Source organism: Salarias fasciatus, chromosome 5, assembly GCF_902148845.1.
Source record: "Salarias fasciatus chromosome 5, fSalaFa1.1, whole genome shotgun sequence".
Lineage (NCBI taxonomy): Eukaryota > Metazoa > Chordata > Actinopteri > Blenniiformes > Blenniidae > Salarias > Salarias fasciatus.
In genome coordinates, this window is record NC_043749.1 from 3447580 (window position 1) to 3468647 (window position 21068).

Consider the following 21068-nt stretch of genomic DNA (forward strand, 5'->3'; position numbering starts at 1 on the left):
ATCTTCATGAGAGGCTGAGCACAAGTTCAGCTACGCCCTGGTGAGATTTACTGTCACACTCTTTCATTAACAAACACATGAAACACACCTGGACCTTGTTCTAATTAAACTTCTATAACCTCCGTGAGATAACTCTGATCTAGGAAGAACATGAACAGAAAACACAACATTCTCACTATGTGAGAGTGCTCCTCTCTGCAAGTCTCTGTTGCCCTTAATTTTATCGAGTGAGCAACAGTGAACAGTGCGGGTCCACAGAGAACCTCGGCGAGCAGTCAGTCACGAACCGAGCAGTAAAAACCTCTTCTGACTCACGTTGTCTTCCGAATGTGAACTTCTCCTCAAGACTTCAAATGCCAAAATGCCACACAATCCATTTCCTCAACCCCCACTCAGCTGTTGAATAATATTTTAAAAAAAAAAAGTAGTACAGTAGAGCGACGGGCAATGAACAGTCAGGAACTTTAGCACCAAGCACTCTTTTCTGGACTTTGAACTGCGTTATGATTGTGTGATGATGTTTTTATTGTAAGATTTCCATTACGCCACTGCTCCCATGGGTGCTGATCTGATTGCAACAAAAGACAATAAAGTTTATCCCACTAATTTACTAAATATAGATCCATCTGTGTTTTATGCTGCTCGGTTAAAGCTGGACCAGATCCCAGCTGACAACGGGTGAAGGGCAGAGTACACCAATCCACCAGCGCAGCACAGAGAGGAAGGCAGCCACACACACATGCATACACGCACGCACACACCGGTTAGAGGAAACCAGAGCACAGAAACCCCAACCGCATACAGAGACTCCTCCAGACTGAAAACCTTGACTTTCCTGCCTCGAGAGAACAGTACACTACACCAGGAGTGTCAAACATGCACATTGGCTGCAGTTTCTGGTTTACTTCGTGCAGTGCTTTAGTGAGCCTGTGTTTGGAGGTTGGTAGGCGTGAATCTCCCAGTGTTCCTAGCGTGTGGTCGCAGGTTTTAATCCAAACTGGGCCTTTCTGTGTGGAGTTCATCCCTCCCACAGTCCAGGTTAATTGATGACCTGAACTGCCTGTGTGTGTGTGTGTGTTTGTGTGTGTGTGTGTGGAATGGTCTGTCTCTGTGGACTGGTGACCTGTCCTGGGTGAACGCTGGTCGTAGCTCCAGCGAGCCGTGACTCTGAGCTGGATGAAGCCTTTACAGAAGACGGACGGTTTATGCTGACCTTGCTCCTTTTTTTCAGAAAATGTCAAAGTTCCAAGATTCTTTTTTTTTAAGACGTTGCTTTTGTTGTGGGACTGTGAGTGTCTGGTGACGAGCATGTGTGGGATGGTCTGTGTAAGTGCATATCTGTGAGAGTAAGTGTACATGCGTATATGCGTGAGTGTGTGTGTGTGTGTGTGTGCGCGCGTGAGTGTGTGTGTCTGTCAGTCCGTGCGTGTGTGTGAGTCGTGAGTGTGTCTGTCTGTCTTTCAGTGTGTGTGTGTGTGTGTGTGTGTGTGTGTGATCTGAGGTCTGTCAGATATCTCTCGTGGTTATTAAAATAGCTCCTAAACATCCATCCAGACTTTTAAAGCCCTCCGCGCTGTGATTGGCCGGCGGCCGGTCACGTGGTGCAGTGCAGTCAGTCGCTGTGCCGTGCCTCGAGCCAGCGCTGAGTGGAGCCTGTCTGCCAACAGCTTCAGCAACGGCTCTAGCAACGGCTCTATCTGGATCCTACTACACTGACAATTAACGGAGGCCCCCTTTTTCTGCTTATTTTCGAGGACTACTCTTCACCATGGGCGACAAGAAGAGCCCTACCAGGTAATGCGGCCGCCCGCTGTCGTTTTCGGCCGGTTTCGTGCGTGTGGGGCTCGATATTTGGATGCGTTTCTCTCACGCAGGGATCGTTTCTCCCTTTTTCACTTGGTATGCCACAGCTAGCTAGAATAGTGCAGTCACTATGGCGGCTTCTCGCTCCCTACTACCGTCACTTAACAGACAAAGGGAATTTTTTCCGAGGAGACGCCTGGCATTCCCCGAAACGCTCTTCCGTCTCGACGAAGCCTTTTGGAGGGTCAATGTCGAAATGGGCATTGTTTGATATTGGTTTGGTTAGCCGACATGCTAAGCTTCGATGCCGAAATTTTGTAGCGAGGCTTGCCTGCCTGCCTGCCTGCTAGCCTAGCTGGCGATACAATCGGACGGTGTGGACAGTCGCCCCGCTTGGCACCGGGGAGATTTATCCACCGGGGAGCTGTCCTCTCCGGGACTCCAGCCCCAAATATTAATGACAACCTCCGGGACGCGCTTTGTGTCGCGCCGTGTCTCGGTTTTATTACACGCCGGGACGTTCCGATCTTCACAGTCTACACCTTTTTGGGTGAGATGTGTTAGGTGGTGTATTAACCAAACTAACTTGACCTTTTTGTTTTCGCTCAGGCCAAAAAGACAAGCCAAACAGACCGCGGACGACGGCTACTGGGACTGTAGCGTGTGCACCTTCAGGAACACCGCCGAGGCTTTCAAATGCAGCATCTGCGATGTGAGGAAGGGCACATCCACAAGGTAACGTAGCTCCCTCACCCCCTCTCTCTCTCTTTTCCTCTCTCTCTCTCTCTCGTCTGAGCGTCTCGTTTTTCCCCTGCCTGCCTGCCTGGCTGCAGCAGCAGCAACAGCAGCAGCATTGCATCGCAATTTGAGGGAATGACAACTTTGATCGACAGCCTTGTTTGTCTCCGAGCGGATGGAGGGGGGTACTTGTTGATGGACAGTCTCGCACAATATCGTCTGGATTATCCCGACTCTCTTCTCCGTCTCATCGCTTTGCCTTTTTCTTTTTTAGTGCTCGGTGTAGGAAGGCTGGCTGCCTCTCTCACTATAGCCGGAGGTGGGTGAGGAAGGGGTGGGGTGGGGAAGAGGGACCGTACTTGATGATGGCTGTGCAGCTTCAGTGCATCCACACAGAGCCATCGGAGGAGCCTCTTGGAGTGAAACAAGGTGAATGCATGCATGGGCATCTCACCTACCTGTAGGATTGCAGGGATGCTTTTCTCATACTGGCGGGTCAGGTGTGTCCTGCGTGAGCTGGTGGATTTTTCCCTTTTTTTGAACCTTTTGTGTCGAGCCCAGTGGGACACTGAAAGGATGCTCATCAGGTTTATTTGTTTCAAATGTAAACTTCATTCTTTACTCTTTAAACTCAAGAGTTGATTCACGTGTCTGTGCTCAGTTATAGTAACATTTTCCCAGCGCTTGACTTTTTTTTTCTTTTTCTTTTTCAATGATGTCAGCAGAAGTCCTCGTCATCTTATGGGAAACCGAGATGAAATCATCATTTAATATGAACTTGTGATGGGATTCCCTTTCGGTTTTTGTGTGTGCGTACATGCTGACACCTACTCTTTCTGTGCTCCGGCGGCGCGTTTGGTTGCTCGCATGGTGAAAGAGAGACGGATGAGTCATTTGTGGGTTTGTTGACAAGTCCTCATGCTCTCTAACCTTTCTGGCTGTGGTTTCACAATAAGTGGCTTGACTGGCACACAACAATGCTGGTGCACTGGCAGTCCAAAGAGACTGAGCTCCATCGAACTTGTCTGGTTCCCCTCCCCCCTCCCTCTGTGATCTTTTCCCAGCAGCGTGTATCTTAAGACCACAGCTGATGATGTAGGCTGAGCACGCTGCATGAAAGCAGGAAGCGGAGACGAGTGCGTCGTATTATAGCCATCCTGCCCCCCCCCCCCCCCCCCCCCCCCCCCCCCCACCACCACGTTTTGGAAACAGCCTGGTTTGTCTGTATTTGGTAAAAGGGAGCACATGACATCACTGGAGTGATTGTCACACATTCGCTGTTTGATCTGAACAGTTAAACCTTTGATTAAAGTTGTGTATTCGTGCTGCTGCCTCTTATTATAATGGGAGCTAATTAGCCCGTCTTTTTCTTCACTGCTTGATGTATTCCAGCAAAGCAGGGGACGAAGCGAGATGCTCTCAGCAAAATGATTTACACTTACGGCGGTGTGTGGATGTTTGCTTCGCCGCTTTTATCTGGTGCTCTACTTTGAATGAGCGTTTATGCATGAGGACACGTGTGCTCACTAATTGGAGTTTCTGGCTGCTGGTGAGGAGTCGAAATTGAAGTTTAATTTGGATCATCATTTTGTGTTTACTTCAAGATGGCTTAGCATATGTATTGATTTGTGCGGCCGCTGTGATATGATTGTGTTTGTAACGTTTGCTTTGTGTAGATAGTTGCTCTGTCCACTTGTTGCTTATTGACAGGAACACAGTAAGGAGAAGAGAAACTGATATTATGGGCATCACCAGCAATCAAAACGAGTTGTTTCTACAGGTGCTAATTAGGATAACAGAGCCAGTGTGTAACATGGTGATCAAAAGATGGCGGTTTACAATTTAACTCTCGGGTTTGTTCCCTACCGATTGGAAGGTGAGCTACGTCTTTGGGATGAGGGGTGTTATGTCTGTGATATGCGCTAATAGAGTCAAGGCTGTGCGTTAACGAGAGCGAAACTCTGGCGGTGGCATCAGCATGCAGCGAGAGGCCCCTTCCTCACTCGGCGAGCACAGCCTTAATGAACCTGTTGACCGAGTCTTGCTCGGTGATGAAACATGATCCCCAAGTAGGCAAAATCTAGCCTCTGCCATTCTGACTCTGAAACAAGCGCGCTCCTTTTTTTTTTTTTTTTTTTGCACCTGACCTCATTGCTAATCTACAAGTCCAAGCAGCCGGGGTTGTTCAGCCCCTGCATTCAGTGCTCTCTTCTTTGGTAATTGGAGAAGGGCCTCCATTAGCATCCCCCATGCAGTGGGTGCTATCATATTCAAATGTTACTGGTGTCTGAACCCGGTCACCGTGTGAATGTGACACTGTTTCGCTGTGCGTGAGTTTGCTTTGTGGCGGTGTTTGGTATGCACCTCTGGCAGCCCCGAGGCCCACAGTGAAACCATTAGGAGCCCTCTAAACTTGATTGATGGCGGGGATCACAGGAAGTCTTGAGGTACCTCAGTCTTTGACTGCTGTGTTGTTATCTGCGCTCTGCTGCTCTGTAGCCAACCATTTCGGCTCTGTTTCATCTCCGCTTTATATAAAACTGTATAAATGGATGACTCTCATGTGTGAACAAAATGCAGCGCTGTGATTTGATTAAATAAACAAGTTAAATACTGCTCAGTTTATTTGAAGCTTGGGTTGCTGCACAGCTGCAGAACCTGAACCATCGCAATTGATTAGCACTGTGCACTTTTCAACTGTTGAATAGTTTTCAACAGAAGTCCAAAATAAACCATGTTACTCAGTATGCTTATATTACAATTGCAGTGTTTTCATAGAGGAATCTGATTAAAATCTCTGATTAGTTGATGACTGTGAGTTCAACTAGTTTTAAAGTATGAGAAATGTGTTATTTTTTCTTTTTTTAAGGTGTTAAATATCAGGAACTGACACAGATAATTGGACTGAACAGCCTGTTCACAATGAAAATGCATAATGTAAGCACATCTGTCAAAAGATTCTAATCTGATTAGAATTGTTTGGAAACAAATTCCTTGCTGAACAAGTTAGAGTCAGATTATCCTGGCTGCACAGGTCAGTTATGTAATGCCATCGTGTGACGCTTTAAGCAGAGTGATAGCTCCAAGAAACAGCTGGTTAATGCACAGGATAAAACACCCCATGCTTCCTGACCAGACTTTGAACATGATGAAAGTTTCTTCAGATAGACTCTTTCAATACGAACATGTGTGCATGTCCCAAATGGTCAGCGTCACAGTTAAGAAGTTTCAATGGACTGTTCCTTTCTTGGATGATATTATTGGTACATATTAATATGACTTTATTCAATGTTCATGTAAATGGAACAGTCTGATTTCTGAATCCGATTAGAAAAAGGAATCATGGGCATGCTGCTCGATAAGCCTGCTGTTTGGAGCTGAGTCCAGTGAATATATGTTCTTCAACACAACTCTTCATTCTCTTAACGTCAGCGGGCTTCTCTGGAATGACAACTAGCTTTTGGAGTTCTTGGTGATCGGGTGAGGCTGTGCTACGAATCAAAACAAATCATATCAGTCACCTGTGGCTTCTGCAGTCTGCTGTCATACATCGTAGATGACAATGGTAAACACATGTAATTAAGCAGTAACTACTTATTGTAGTTCTTCACGACTGCAGAGGGCAATGTGTATTACATTAAGCCTGTGGCTTCATACAAAGAACCTAAGCGGAAACTCATAAAGCTCCATAACATGGAAGTAGATTACAAGATAAGCAGAAAACAGGATGGCTGAAACATGCCTGATATTCAACTTATTAGTCATGGCAGATAAAATATACCAGTGTGTGTGTGTGTGTGTGTGTTTTCAAGGACGACAATTATTCGGGGGGGGGGGGGGGTAATTGCAGCTTGTCTCCGTGTTTGTGTGTGTGTTTTGGTGTGTGTGCCCGTCTTGTCTTCTCCAATGATTGAATAGAGTCATTATAATCTGTGGATTCTAGCACTGTCACATTAAGGCAAATTGTCTGGGATAATGGAATTACATAAGAGGGACATGCTGGCGCTCAATTCATATCCTCGCCCCCCTTCCACCACCACCTCCCCCACAACCCGTTGCCGCCTCCCCTCAGAAGCACCCCACCCCCCACTCGCAGGGAACTGCTTTTGCTTATCCAGCATTATCAGCATCTGCACTAAAGCCCTGAGCACGAGTGGGTAGCCCTAATCTTTACATGTTAATTGCCGGATTTAAAAGTTCTTAATTACTTCATGGGATTTGGCAGTGTGTGAGTGATTAAATACAATAGCCAATTTGGCAATCTGACAGAACAGAGAAATGTTGAGAGAGGGAGAGAGCTGTTGAATTTGGGGGCTCCTCCCATTCAGGGAAAAAGATGAGGCAAGCAAATGAGTGTGACAGCGAGGGGAGACAAGAGGCTCCGGAAAATACAGGAAGGAGGCACATGAGGACAAGGAGAGAGGGAGTGAGGAGGCTCTGGAAAATACAGAACGAGGCATGTGAGGACAAAGAGAGGGAGCGAGGGAGATGTGGAGCTGCAGCTCGCTGAAGGGCTGAGGACGAGAGGAGGGCAAAAGAGGACAAGGAAAAGAACAGAGTTAAAGGACAGGCTGGAGCGCGGCGGCTGGACGTTTGTGTGTCCGTGTGGAAGAGAGGGGGAGAGAGGGGAGGGCGTGCTCACTCAGCTGAGAGTCTCCAGGGGCGAAAGCAGAACGAAGCACATCATTACCCAGCCAGCGAGAGAGACCGGACTCCACCAGCTCCACCCATTCATCCAATCATCCATCCATCCATTGGACAACAGCCACCAACGCTTCACTTGTCATTCTCTGCAGATGTTAGTAAACAAACTAAATCAGAGCCTTGTCTTTGATCCAATTGATTTTCTTTCAGGTACAGCCAGGTTCATGCTATCCTTCTTTTAAGATTTGAGTCTTGGCTGCAGCAGTCACTCTGGACTCTACCGCTTGGTGTTTGCTTTCCTTACATCTTGCTTTTGTTTGCCTGCTTGTTGTCACTCCCCTGGTGTTGAACACCAGAGCCTTCCCCCCTTTCAGCAGCGCTGCTCCGTGATCTGTTTGTCCAAGCCGGGCTGTGTGACAGCACGGCAGCGGAGACACAGTGACCGGGCTTTCTTCACACATAATTCACACACACCAGGGGCGAGCAGCAGGAGAGGGCCAACACAGGGGCAGATGAGACCTACTCAGAAGAGTGGGATTTAGGGAAGGTGGTGCTGAGGCGTGAGGAGAAAGTGAAGCACCAGCCGGGAGGAAGACAAAGGGGGGAGGAAAATAAATGAGTGATGCTGAGTGAAGTGACAGTGCTGCTGATGGAAGGAGAGCAAATGTGCTCAGTGCCTTTGCAGTGACTTGTTGTTAGTCTGTGCCATGCCAGGCAGCTGGTAGCTGGAAAGGTCAGTCCTGGAGAGATATGTCAAAGTGAGAATGAGGCGTCTTTAATGCACAGGCAGACGCACAGTGAAACATTTCTTTCCAGGATTATCCATCACAGACCTAATTTCGCTTGGATACTGTTACTCCTTGAGCCTGTCCATAAGCAGAAAAACATGCCAGCTGACAGTTGTGGAGAAGTTGAGATTCTGTTCAGATGTTCAACGTTGGCATAACTTGAACATATGTGTGTGTGAGGAATAACTGTGGAGTGCAAGAAAGATCAGATATTCTCTCCGCAATGATGTTTCTCTTGAAGTTAACATTGGCAAAATCCTGCTGCTTCTCAAGAACCAACATTTCCTCATGTTTGTCTTTAGAAATTCACCCTCAGTGTACTGATGCTGCTTATTTTATTTTTTACTTATTTTATGCTCCTTTTTCTTAAACAGTCACTCAGTAACTAACCCAGAAACAGCAGTTACTTCTTTAAATATTTGAATTGAAGCCTTATTTGTAATTTTCACACTTTGCTCAGTCAGCCAGTTTTAGCCTGCAGGAAGTATATCTGGTGCCTTTTTTTGGAAACAAATTTTGTGCAAACGTTTAACTCTAATGTCATGAGACGTTTTGCTCCCTCTGGTTTTTTAGAACTAGAGAGTGACATTGAGGGAAAAGGCAGCTTTTTATTGCTAAACTGCACTTTCTTAGGGAAAGTAGTGTTGTGTTAACTGTGGCTGATAGATATTTGCACACACTTTTTAAAGTTGGTTAATGTGAGGTGACAAACTTCCCCTGTAACATCAATCCACTACCACCAATCAGCTGTTCTGTGCATCAGAAGAATAGTGAAACAGTCAGCTGACCGCAGCACATGAAACACAGCAGTCTCACTTAATCTTTTTTCGGCATACTAAATTGTTCATAATTATCTTCCAGAAGCTTCGAAGCTACAAACTGCTTTGCAGGCAAGATACAGAAGGGGGGAGTAAGGGCTTCCCACAGGAAAGAAAGTCATTCTTCGCCCTCAAGCATATCTGTCATGGAAGTTTGGGGTAGAATTACCTTCAATTTGGACATCAAGTGTAACAGTGAAATGAGGAGTACAAGGACTGAACTTCTTTTTTAAATTTTATTTTATTTCATTCTAACGAGGGATTTTGGCTGCTGATGTAGGACAGTCTACACATACTATTTGAATTCAGACTTTTCTAAAGGAGCCTGCAAAGGAGTTTAATCAAAAGCACGATTGCCAGTGTCAAGGTTATCGGAGGAAGATGTAGACGAGCACCTGTAACTTCTGTCAAGATTCAAGAAGGCATGTCTGAACAAAGGTGTTAACATGCGTATTAAAGGTTATTGAGAATAATGACACAGAGTGCTTACTCAGTTACAGCTGGCAATAATCCCTGCGGTTTCATCATTGCTGAGTTGCAGGAAATTCCAGGCCATCCAGTTTGTGAAGTTCCAAAAGCAATCGTGGCATGTCTTGATATCATTAGAGTCTCCGGGGTTAATAGAAGCATGTGGGTGTGAGCTTCATTATCCGGCCCAGGGAGGACAGAAAAATAAAAATAGTCCAAGTAGTAACCCTTGGAGAACTCCTCATGCTGCCTTCATTGAGCATCACTGGCTTCCAGTCGACATAAGTCTGAGCTATGAAATATTTGTGTGTTTGAGTATAAATCCGTAGTGATCTGTTTTCAGGGGCGTAGCCAAAGGTTATTCTGGTTAATCAGAGTGGTGTAATAAGGCTTCTGTTTGTCTTCTTCAAGCTGTCATTACCAGCAATCAAACAGTTTTTGCTAATCTAATCTCTGTCCCGCCCTCCCTTCTCCTCTGTATGTGTGTGTTTCTTTACTTTTGTAATTACACAGAGACATGCTCATCCTGTACAAGCTGGGATGAAGTCTCACAAGAATCAAATGCACAATTGGGGGGAAAAAAAAAAGATTCCCAGCCAACTGTTGGTAAATACAAGTGTTTTCTGTGAAACCTCCGGGAGAGATTTTCAGGCTTCAGCTGTCAGCCAGAAATAGACCAGCAGGTAAAGATAGCAGCAGGGAGAGCAGAGGGGCTAATGCACTCTGTGGACACACACATGCAACCGTGCACATGCACATGCACACACCAGCCAAGACAAAGCCGCATGCAGAGAATGGAATTACAAAGTTTTGTCAGATTGCACATCTCATTTGTTAGACTGACAAAGAAACAGAAAGGGCTGCTTTATACTTTATACATGCACAGTTAGCAGTGATGTTTAATGTCAATCACTGAACAAAAGCAGCATTCATCTTCAGTCACAATAGTTCTTCAGGAAACACATGAATATATATTTTCATTCAAATGCTGATTATTAATTTAGTTGCAGCCACTAAAAACAGTTTTTCCAGCTTTTAGCCATCACACCAGGAGCAGGTGGGGGCCGACGGGGAGAATCGATGCGACCATTAAGCCCTCCAAATCCTGACTGGAAGGGGCAGATGAAGGGATGAATGCTTAATGCCTCTGGTGAGCAGTGGGAATGAATGGAGAGGAGCGATCGCCCCGGGCTGCTCTTGAGGTGCTATCCTCATTCAACCTTCGCAGTGCACTCACTCACTCACACACTCACACACATTACTTCCACCACGCTTGGCTGGAGGTGACAGCAGCACTCCCAATCACACTCTCTCTCTCACACACACACAGACACACACACACACACACACACACACACACACACACACACACACACACTCACACACACATTCTCCTCTCGGGGTAACCTGAGCTCCACCAGCCACTGCTATTTCACATCCTTCCTCCCAGTGAATGAATGAAGGTCTGAGGTTGCTCATGTGTTTTTATTGAAGAACCTTCTTCTGATCTCATTTGTTTGATTGCTTTTATAGTTTTAGATGCATTTTCGCCTTCAGACATAAAGACAACATTTTGTCAGTGTCTGGGATTAAAATGTCTTGCTATTTGTGCTGGTTGACTGATGCAGTATATGAAGGTTTTACTGCTTCCCCACTTTCTCAGCTTCACTTTGGTTTCTGACTGGGCAGTTTATGTATTAGCTGAGTAAATGACCGACATGTAAATGTGCCCAGCCCACCCCAGTGATTTCGATGAACATTGAAATCAATGATTAATAGTAGCTACTGTTTGATTTTTCTGCTGATTCACACATTTGGAGTGAGTTTCCACACTGCGGGGCGAGCAGTCCATCCAGTTTATCTCATCTTTCCCCGCAGCGTTGAAACCCTCCATGATCCCCGCTCTCTGCGTCCCGGCCGCTCGCTGGAGAACAATGGAGTGCACAGATAAATCCGCCAGCTGACTACTTAACAAATTCAGAGCAGCAGAGGCAAATCTGGGCTCAGCTCCATCACCCTCCACACTGGCAGCGGGGTAGGGTTAGGGGGAAGGGAGCGGCGTCGCGTGTTTCTACATAATGATCAAGGCGTAAAGCAAGTGTTGACACAGACGAGCGCGTGTCGACGATCAGTTGGATGATTGCCGCCGTGTCACACCAAGCCAGTGTGATCAAACTGCAGCCCTGTGGCACTTTCACATGCTCCAGGCTGAGGCTGTGATGGTCGCTCTGTCCTCCCTGTGTGTGTGTGTGTGTGTGTGTGTGTGTGTGTGTGTGTGTGTGTGTGTGTGTGTGTGTGTGTGTGTGTGTGTGTGTGTGTGTGTGTGTGTGTGTGTGTGTGTGTGTGTGTGTGTGTGTGTGGTGTGTGTGTGTGTGTGTGTGTGTGTGTGTGTGTGTGTGTGCGTGCGCACGTTTGAATGAGACACTATGTCACTACTGAATGAATATAAATCGGGGGTTCGAGTTCTTGAAACATCTAAAAGAATGTCATGATTTTGCAGGCTGGACGTGGTTGTCTGCAAATTTTGAAGTGGTTGAAGAAGTGTGTGTGTGTGTGTGTGTGTGTGTGTGTGTGTGTGTGTGTGTGTGTCTCCTCTCTTCGCTCAGCTGTCTGCTGCTGCATTCACTCAGCCTGGCAGGAAATAATTGCTTGTCCTCCACACAGCACTTCAAATAAAAGAGCTGTGTTAATGAGGGCTTTCCTTTCGTCTCTCCCTCTCACCAAACACACTCACACACACACACACACACACACACACACACACACACACACGTTTATATACATACATATATATATATATATATATATATATATATATATATATATATATATATATATATATAAATATATATATTCTTGATCAAGTGTCCTCTCGGCCGGCTTATTACTTAATAGTTCTATGAAGCGGTCGGACTCATTGTTTTTGGTCTGTGTGGAGAGGCCGGTCCTCCCTCCCGTCTCCTCTCTCCCTGAATGGACCGCTTTCTCCTCCTCGTGCTCTCAGCAGCTCCTGACCAGTGAGAAATGTGTGTCTGCCAGTGTGACGGCTTTAGGTTGTGTGGAGCGGTCTTAACTACGGGTGTCAGTCTGACTGAATTAGGAGCTTTTAAGCATGATGATAGTTATTTCAGGGCCTCCTGTGGAGGGAAGCTCCCCACTTGTCCTCCTCCTTCACCCCCAGGGATGGTGGAATTTAGGGGTAAGCATAGGAGGAGCTGTCAGTCACAGCCTATTGTTGTGCGAAGGGGAGGTAATATGCTGTAAGCCCTCACAGTGGGAAATGATTCAACAGCAGGCTTTACACACTTGACACCTACACACACACACACACAGATTCCCCAGGAATATATTGGCAGCAGTGGGAGGTTGGAGCAATTTCTACAATTGGGCCCTGGGGTTCACTCCTGGTCCTTCTCCCGGTGTCATTTCCTGCTCCTCGAGTTGCTGTATAGATGTTTCCCATTTCATTTGGATGTTTGAAACAGTTTAGGCTCAGTAGTAAAGTAATTTTCAGCTTAATTAGCACATTCTATGCCCTGCACTCGACAGTGTGAACAATAATTTAAACATAATCTGTGATGGATTTAAAATTCATGCACGAGTGTGTGTTTTTTAAGTGGGAGACTTTATCCAGCTGTCCAGGGCCACTGCTGTTTAATAAAATAAAGTGGCACACTCTTGCGGTGTCGCAGCTAAAGCCCCAGCCATGTTAATGAGCCACAGAGAAGCGCTGCAAGTGTGGTCAGTAAATAAATGATGGGGCAGTAAGAGCGCGGTGGCTCTGCCATGCCAGGAGCGACTCATGGCTGACTTACAGCTGGCACTGAATCACCAAGGCAGCTCCTGCCACCGCACACACAAATCTCCGGCTCTGACCGGGCCATCAAAAGGCGAAGGAGGCACGCAGCTTATCAGTCCGTCAATCAGCCACTCACCCGCTCATTCATCACCTCCTCGACTTAACAGCTCTCGCTGCCAAACCAGATTATTTCTGGTCCCGTTGGATGCGGAGTGTGATGGCAGTGTGTTTACTCATGGCCTGTGGGTTGGAGAAACATGAGGGTATACTGCGTGTGGGTGAGCACATGTCAGCACTGTAGCTGCGATCACGACTGCATTCTGAGGTAACCCGAGCTGCTTCCCACAAAAACCTGAATTCTTGCTCATGCTTTCTCACCAGAGGCATGCTGGCAATTTCCCCCTCAAGATGTTGACTTTGGATCGGGGTGGGCTCGGGGGAGCCGCTCCACTCCCTCGGGAGATCCACGGAACAGGGGTGGGATCGGGAGAACTACCCCCCTGGAGACAGTTGCTTTAATCTGACATTTTTTTTAATGGCAGTGTTGGCTCAGTGCGGGGCTTACTAATGTAGCATTCACTGCACACACAGCTGGTGCTGTAAACACAACATCAGCCCTTCATTATCGAGTATCTCAACTATCTCTTTGGTGGCTGAGCTGTGTCATTTGATTTATTTACAGTGTTTAGGATGAACAGAATAACTTAATCAAGTTTTCCTTGGTGAGTGACTTTGGAAAGGTTGTTGAGTTTCCCAGGTAGGCTTCGGTATATTCCCTAAATGGTGAAACGACATCAGAAGGCATCACTTTGTTTCATCTTCGGTCTGAAGTGTGGTTGGACTTAAATTTTTACAATAACGTCACTGGAATTGTGGGTTTGGATCCTTATCTAAACAGGAAACACTTCTGTGCTGAGTATTCAAAGTTAAACAATTGATGCTGTGCGTATAATTTATGCTTTTTAATGTTTTTTTTTTGTATGCAGGAATAACAATTTTTCACAGATTTTCAGAATGCAAAAGGGTCATTTTGTAAAATTTTTTAACTTCAGTGAAAAAATGTCAGTGGAATGAGCCACAGAAATTTTATTGCTGGGATCAAGGATAAACTTTTTAAAGAGTTGAATTGCATCAAAGCCGAAAGCTTCACTACTGTCTCACTAACAACCAGAAATAAATCCTGCTTTATACAAAGAATTAGTAAACTGATTCCAGACTGTTATCAGTGTTTTCTAGAGAAATAGGAAGTCTTCAAGATAAGACCAAAAAGCACCGGTGTCTGATATTGATGTCAAGAACAAATCTCACTGGGAATGGTGAAGGAGAAGTCACAGGGAGGGTTGCAATTGGGGAAAAAGATCGATGAGATCAGAGACTCTCGAACAGTTTGTCAGGAGATGAGTTGCTCCTGGAAAAGCATTTTGATTTCACCGGAACAATATCACTAACTCAGATTTCTGTGGCTGTGTAGTGTTTTGAGATTATCACAAGTCAAGAAACATTCAGAAAACGTCACTGAGTAATTATTCTATTCAGATATCAGAAAGACTGTATTCATTTTTATAGAACATGTAAGTTTTATTCTAGGTCTGCTGATTTTGATTTTTTACAAAATATAGCTAAATTGGCTTTAAAATTACAAAGTTGTACATATAATTCATGTTGTCAGTACAAACACAAGCATTTCTTCCGTAAGCTGCTTATAAGTTTGTGGATATACATTATTGTCAAATATTTTCATTTGGTATGGAACATTTTCATCTGTATAAAATTGGCAGTGATTGCTTTCTGTCTTTAAAAATTAAACATTGTTACATCTCCAAGAGGGATTTAAATCAGGGTCCTCGATGCTCCGCAGAGGAAGTAATTACTGACAAGTTGAGATGGGAGTTGTAATGTATCTGATGGGAAAAGGAAAAGCTCGTCCACTGTAAAGTCAGGAAGAAACGAACGTCCAGACCCCCGACAAGCTGAGCAGTTAATGGAGGTGGGATCCACAGCCCGGAGCTCATTAGTATTCACCCCAGCTGCTCTATTGATTGGCGTGTAGTGCGCGCATTACAACATGATGCTCTATTATACCCCGATTGATTGCCTTTTGATCAGCTCCACCTCCCGCTCCCTTCAGTAAGTAACAGACCACAGCAGGAAGAGAGCAGGGAGAGCTTAAGGTGGACGAAACGTAGAGGTTCTAAGTGCTCTGTTAGCACAGGCCAGAGACGAGCAGGGAGTGGAGAGTCAATTGTGGAAGATGTGCGAGAAAACAGGAGTAACTGGATGGGCAATATGTTGCTGCCAAAGTGGAGCGCTGAGGGAAACCACTTAAGCCTCCGTCTGAAAGCGGCTCTCCGCAGCAAGCCTCTGAAATCAGGCCGACACATCGGAGCTTCATTTTCCAGTAGCAACACTTGTTTATCTGCACTGATGCTTAAACAAGCAGAGTTTCCTCAACTTTCTCTGCTCGGCGATTGACCGCAGGTCTCCTCTAACAGAGCCGGGATCAAGGATCAAGAGCCCTCCTCTCGCGCGCTCCGCCGGGATATCACAAAAACTCTTCCTGCCAAGAGGAGAGTTGGCTGCAGAAGTGCCGGGTACACTCGGCGAGCTGGTCTGACGTGTTGTGCTCCCGCTGAAAGGCCTCCTGAGCGGCCGTCGGGCCGTGCCAGCCTGTCTGTTTGCACGTCGGGCTTCTGGAGTGCATGTTTGTGTGTGCGAGCGTACTTGTGGTTTTACTCCTCGCCATGCTTGCCCAGCACTGGCTTGTGATTATCCGTGTTGCTGGCTGCAGTTTGGTCTCCGGGAAGCTGCAGCCGTCCTCCCCGGCCCGACGAGGTCCTCCGCCGCTCCCCGTCTCCGCCCCCCTGCCTCACGCTGCCAGCTGGTGTCCATTATGCTGCAGGTGTGTGTGCTGGCTGGGGTTTAGCACTTCGGTCTGCACGCAGCTGACGACAGGAAATGCTGCTGCTGTTTGTAGCAGCTCGGTGTTTACTCCACAGAAAAACTGTTTTCATACTGCGATCTCATCTGAATGGAAATCCACTGGCGATATTCATCACCTTCGGTTCTGAGAATGAGCAGAATTAGAAGTTCTGGTTTGTAATTGTTACTTCTAATGAGTAATAACCAAAACAGTGAAAGAGCGGCTGTGGTTGGTGGTGAGCTGAGCGAGCAGAGCAGCAGCACCACATCCAGCTGATTGTCAGCCTGTGACAAATGGGGCCAGCCCTGCTGTAATCAGATTAGAGGGCCGAAGTGACGTGCAGCAAATGTCCCACCTTGTGATCCTGGGCATTCATTTTATTACAACCGCCGGCTAATGAGATTAGCCCTCAAAACAGAGCCGCTCCACCAGGAAGTGGCGGCGTGACGCCGACCTCTGCGGCCGCCGGGAGCCGCCGCAGCTTATGGCCTGGAGGCGCGCTCCGCTCTCTGGGTCAGCTGGAGCGGTGGAGCGGCGGCGGCGTGCGGCCAGAGGAGGCTCGCCGCTGCACTACTAGAGGCTAATCCGTGTTTGTGTCCTGGATCTTCTCCGCAGGAAACCCAGGATCAACTCCCAGCTGGTCGCACAGCAGGTGGCCCAGCAGTATCCCATGCCTCCCCCACCCAAGAAGGAGCGAAGAGAGAGGAGCGAGCGTTCGGACAAGGAGCGCCCGGACGGCGACGGAGAGCGAGCCATCGGCGAGGGACGTCCGGAGGGCGAGCGTGCGGAGCCAGTCAGGCCGGAGGGAGACGTCCACGAGAAGGAGAAGAGCGAAAAGGAGCAACCCATCAAAGAGAAACCCGACAGAGAGAAGGACATCAGCCCGGCTGTCACGAAGAAACCCAACAGCAAAAAGACCAGGTCAGTGAACGCATCCCGGTCACCACACTCAGATCACATGTACCCCCACCGAGACCCGTTTAAAGGCCAGGTGGAAACGGGCCCGCTGATTCCCTCACTGTGGATCACATTGCAGTGAGATCGGTGAGCGCTCGCTGTCTCTCAGTGCGAGCAAACATTCAGATCGTGATGGAGACCTTTCCAGATGCAGACTGGAAATCAAACCTCCACACAAGCTGTTAATCGTCTGCGGCCCGCGTTATCATGCAGAGACACGCACCGATGCTCAGCCATATGTGCTTAGATGTGTGTGTTGGCAGCACATTTGCATTTCCACTTGTGTTGGCTGTGGTTTCGTAGGTCCCCGGCCACATGTGCCTCTCAGTCCTTCCTCATTTAGTGCCTTCGCACCTTCACGAGGTCGCGTCGTGTCGGGTTACCATCCATCAGATTAGATTGCACACTAATGCCGGGTGCAGTCGAGGCCAAGTGTGACGAGGCTCCATGTCTGCTCTGCTTGTTTTACATGTTTGGTGTGTATGTGTGTGTGTTTTTCCCCCTACAGACCCAAATCAGAGAACCACCAGGGTCCACCCAGTGACAAACACAGCATACAGTCTGGCAAATCGGCAAGCAAGACCAACAAGAACTCTCACATTTCCAGGTAGGAAGCAGCTTGTCTGTCTCTGCTCCTCCTCTTGGTTTGATCACACTTTGACTTCTCTGACTGCACAGCTCGTCTTGATTTAGAAACTCAGGCAGCACAGGGTTGGTGGAAAAACCTCAAGTGATTCACAGATGATCTTTTACACTAAACACCCACTCTCACTTTTCACACACTTGTTCTGACTGTTGGTGTGTCACCCGATAAATTGAGCAATTTAGAGTAACCGCCCCCACAGAGCTGGAATCCCCACCCCCACCCCCACCCCCCACCCCCACCTGTGTACACACACACACACACACACACACTGAGCTTTGACGCCTCTGGTGATAAAGTCCCATAAAACGTTTCCAGTTGAAAACAGAAACTTCTGCAGTGTTCTGGTTTCTGTTGACATGGCGGCGCTCGGCGCCTCGGAGAATGTCTCTTCTTAACGCTGTTCCTCTGTGTGTGTGTGTGTGTGTCTGTGTGTGTGTGTTTGTTTTGCGGCTCAGGCCCAAGCTGAAGAACGTGGACCGGAGCACCGCGCAGCAGCTGGCCATCACCGTGGGCAACGTGACGGTGATCATAACAGACTTTAAGGAGAAGACGCGCTCCTCGTCCACGTCCTCGTCCACCATCACATCCGGCGCCGGCTCCGAACAGCAGCACCAGAGCTCCGGCTCCGAGAGCATGGACAAGGGCTCGTCACGCGCCTCCACCCCCAAAGGAGACCTGTCCGTGGGGCACGACGAGTCGTTCTGAGCCCCGCCCCCGCCCCGCCCCCGAACCGCGCCCCCCCCCTGCCCCGACCCCGACCCTCCAGCTCACGCCAACCCTTCTCCCGTGTTTCTGGACACTACGGATCCCCTCAGAGGTGGGGGGGAGCTCACCCTTCCCATCGCCCTCCATTCCACCCCCTCCCCCTCCCCCCTCCCCTGGCTGGATGGAGAGGAACAGTGCAATGTGCCTGTCGTTGAGGGGGGAACAAACACACCCCCCCTGCTCGGGAGACCACTTTCCCCCCGGTGGTTCCACCCTGTGGCACAGGCGAGAGGAGAAGAGGAGAGCTGAGCTTTATGGATTACCGTCTGCCCCCCCCCCCCCCCCCCCCCCCCCCCCCGTCCCTGCGGTAGCATCCAGACACTTGTATGTATTGTTTTATATTTGTACGTGGATGTGAGGCCAAGTCGACTTTTTTTTGTTTTGTTTTTTGTTTTTGTAAAGAAGAATTCTCCGCTGGGCACAATAACCACCGACATTTTAATAACTTTAAACTATTATTACCCTTATTTATTACCTGTTGCACCTGTATACTTTGATATTCTCCTTTTTATGTTGACGCTTTGCTGTGTAGCTCTGCCGACCCCCTTCGTTCCCTCAGTGTTTTTAATATTGCAGCTTGAAAGCGATCGGACAAGACACACACACACACACACACACACACATATACAGACACACACTGGTGCTAGATACACTGTGAAGCGGTTTTGCAGATCTGGGATTCGCTCGCTGAATGAAATTCGCCCTCGCCGGACCGCGGCGTCTGTGACTCCGAACACTGACGGGGCGCCGCAGGAAGCCCAGACACCCCACCCCACCCCTCCCCGACCAGACCGTCTGGGATTTAGTGCGCTTGAGCAGGTCTGCTCCCCAGTCTCTCCTGTCCTCTAAGTGTACAGTGTAGGCCGTTGTGTAAAACACTAAAAGCTGTTGATATTTTCTGCATTCCCTTCCTGGATCCGGAGGTTTTCTTGAGGCCGGAGGCAGAGCGGACCCCCCCCCTCCCCCTCCCCACCCCCCCCCCCCTCCCCACCCCCCCCACCCCCCACCCCCCCCCACCCCCCCCCCCCCCCCCCCCCCCCCCGGCTCTGGAGCTTTTTTCTCTTATTGTTTCTGTTTCTCTGTCGTGACTGAAGGACGGCTCTGGGCAGTTCCACTTGGTGAAACCATATCGAACTGTAAAATAGACCTGCTGTGTCCAGCTGTTGTGAATCGATTCCACGTTCCTCTCTCTGAACCTTCGTCATCCTCCATCCAGAAAACACAAAGCTTCACTCAGACCGACGGTTCAGTCGACCTGTTGGGTTTTTTTTTTTTTTCCTCCTTATTTGTATTAATTTAAGACTCCTGTCATTGAAGGCAAAAAAAAAAAAAAAAATCTGCAGTAGTTAATAGAAGTCAACTGTTCTTTCAATTTTCTAACAGCAAGGCTTATTTAAGGGTTTTAATTCACGTTCACCTTAGCTGATACTTAGACCAACCTAATTTCCTTTCAAACTGTATGAAATTGTATAAAGAATAAATGTGTATATGATATCTTAGTTTTATTTATTGAAGGACCAAAGGAATTTCATATTGACATGATACATAGACAGATGAATAACAATTTGAAATGCAATTATCTAATGTGTGAGATGAATAACAGTTTAAATAAAGACTAATATAATCCATGTAAATGGTGTTCTTCTTGTCCACTGGTGTGAGGTGTGGGTGGAGGGGGGGGAGGGGCGGAGGAGAAACTGAGCCCTGCTGGTGGTTTTTAAGACTTTGGCCTTAGTGATCCCGCCCCTCCCCCCCCCCTCTCTGCCGGACCACCGCAGCGCCGCTCCGCTGCCTCCAAAACCAGGTTAGACGAGGTTAAAACACCCACCAGAAAAAGACAGCCCCCCCCCCACCCCTTGTTCTCCTCGGGACGATAATCATGTGTGTCGTGAGCGATGTTTCAGGTCCGGGAGACGTGTGTTGATTTTTTTTTTTTTTTCTCCTTCTTCTTCCTCCTCTGCTTCTAAGCTGTGGTTAAATATGTAATTATGTACTTTACAAATATGGAATCAGTGTTCAAAGTGAGGAAAAGCAATGTGAATAGTTTAAGGGGGGCGGGGAGGGGGACTGGGGACTGTCGGGGTCTGGATTTTGTCCACTTTTTACAGAGAATTAAAAGAAGAAAAAAGGAAAAAAAAAAAGAATAAACCCTGCTTTGTAATGCAATCTTCTGAGAAATAGGCCTGAGAGGTCGACTTTCCACCTGCCTTATCTGCAACCACCTTCACTTTGACTGAGTACTCCACCTGAAAGGATTCATTGTTAAATTATTGACTAATGGCCATTTTGCTGAGTATATGAATTATTGCTTGTACATAGAATTTTAAAAACACTATGAATAATGGCATCGGAGCTGAAGTCTTTTGTTTCCCGTTTCCTTCCCGCGCAAGCAGTTCTGTTCTTGTGTGCGACCAGTAACCTTAATTTACTGTGTAAAGATGGTTACATTTTTTAGCTTTGTTTGTCAGAGACCCAAATATAGAATGCTTGTTTACTGACTGTATAACCTTAAACGTGAATTTCCAATTAAGTGTATTATATGAACTCATTTCTTCCTATAACGATGTCTTGTACAATGCTTTCAGAAGTTATTGCTCGGTTTTAAAAGAGAAAAAAAAAATGGAAAAAAAATTGTAGGGACAGTACAATAATCCATTCTTTGTTTAATCCAGTTTTTTTTTTTGTTTTTGTTTTGTTTTGTTTTGTTTTCTTTGGGAGTTTC

The 21068-nt window shown here is 47.3% G+C and overlaps 1 protein-coding gene across 1 annotated transcript; it reads left to right on the forward strand.

The window, feature by feature from the left end:
- Positions 1 to 1631: 1631 nt before the first annotated feature.
- On the forward strand, positions 1632 to 20976 carry rybpb (RING1 and YY1 binding protein b). Its single transcript, XM_030091627.1, has 5 exons — positions 1632 to 1794; positions 2413 to 2538; positions 16594 to 16899; positions 17444 to 17542; positions 18037 to 20976. The coding sequence occupies exons 1-5, from the start codon at positions 1769 to 1771 to the stop codon at positions 18284 to 18286; spliced, it is 807 nt and encodes a 268-aa protein (XP_029947487.1). The 5' UTR covers positions 1632 to 1768; the 3' UTR covers positions 18287 to 20976.
- The last annotated feature ends 92 nt before the right edge of the window (positions 20977 to 21068 follow it).

Excerpts from the sequence above, each read along its gene's own strand:
- rybpb (XM_030091627.1), top strand. The coding sequence starts at position 1,769 with ATGGGCGACAAGAAGAGCCCTACCAG. Across the intron at positions 1,795-2,412 it reads GACAAGAAGAGCCCTACCAG|GCCAAAAAGACAAGCCAAAC; the intron begins GTAATGCGGCCG and ends GTTTTCGCTCAG. Across the intron at positions 16,900-17,443 it reads CCCAACAGCAAAAAGACCAG|ACCCAAATCAGAGAACCACC; the intron begins GTCAGTGAACGC and ends TTCCCCCTACAG.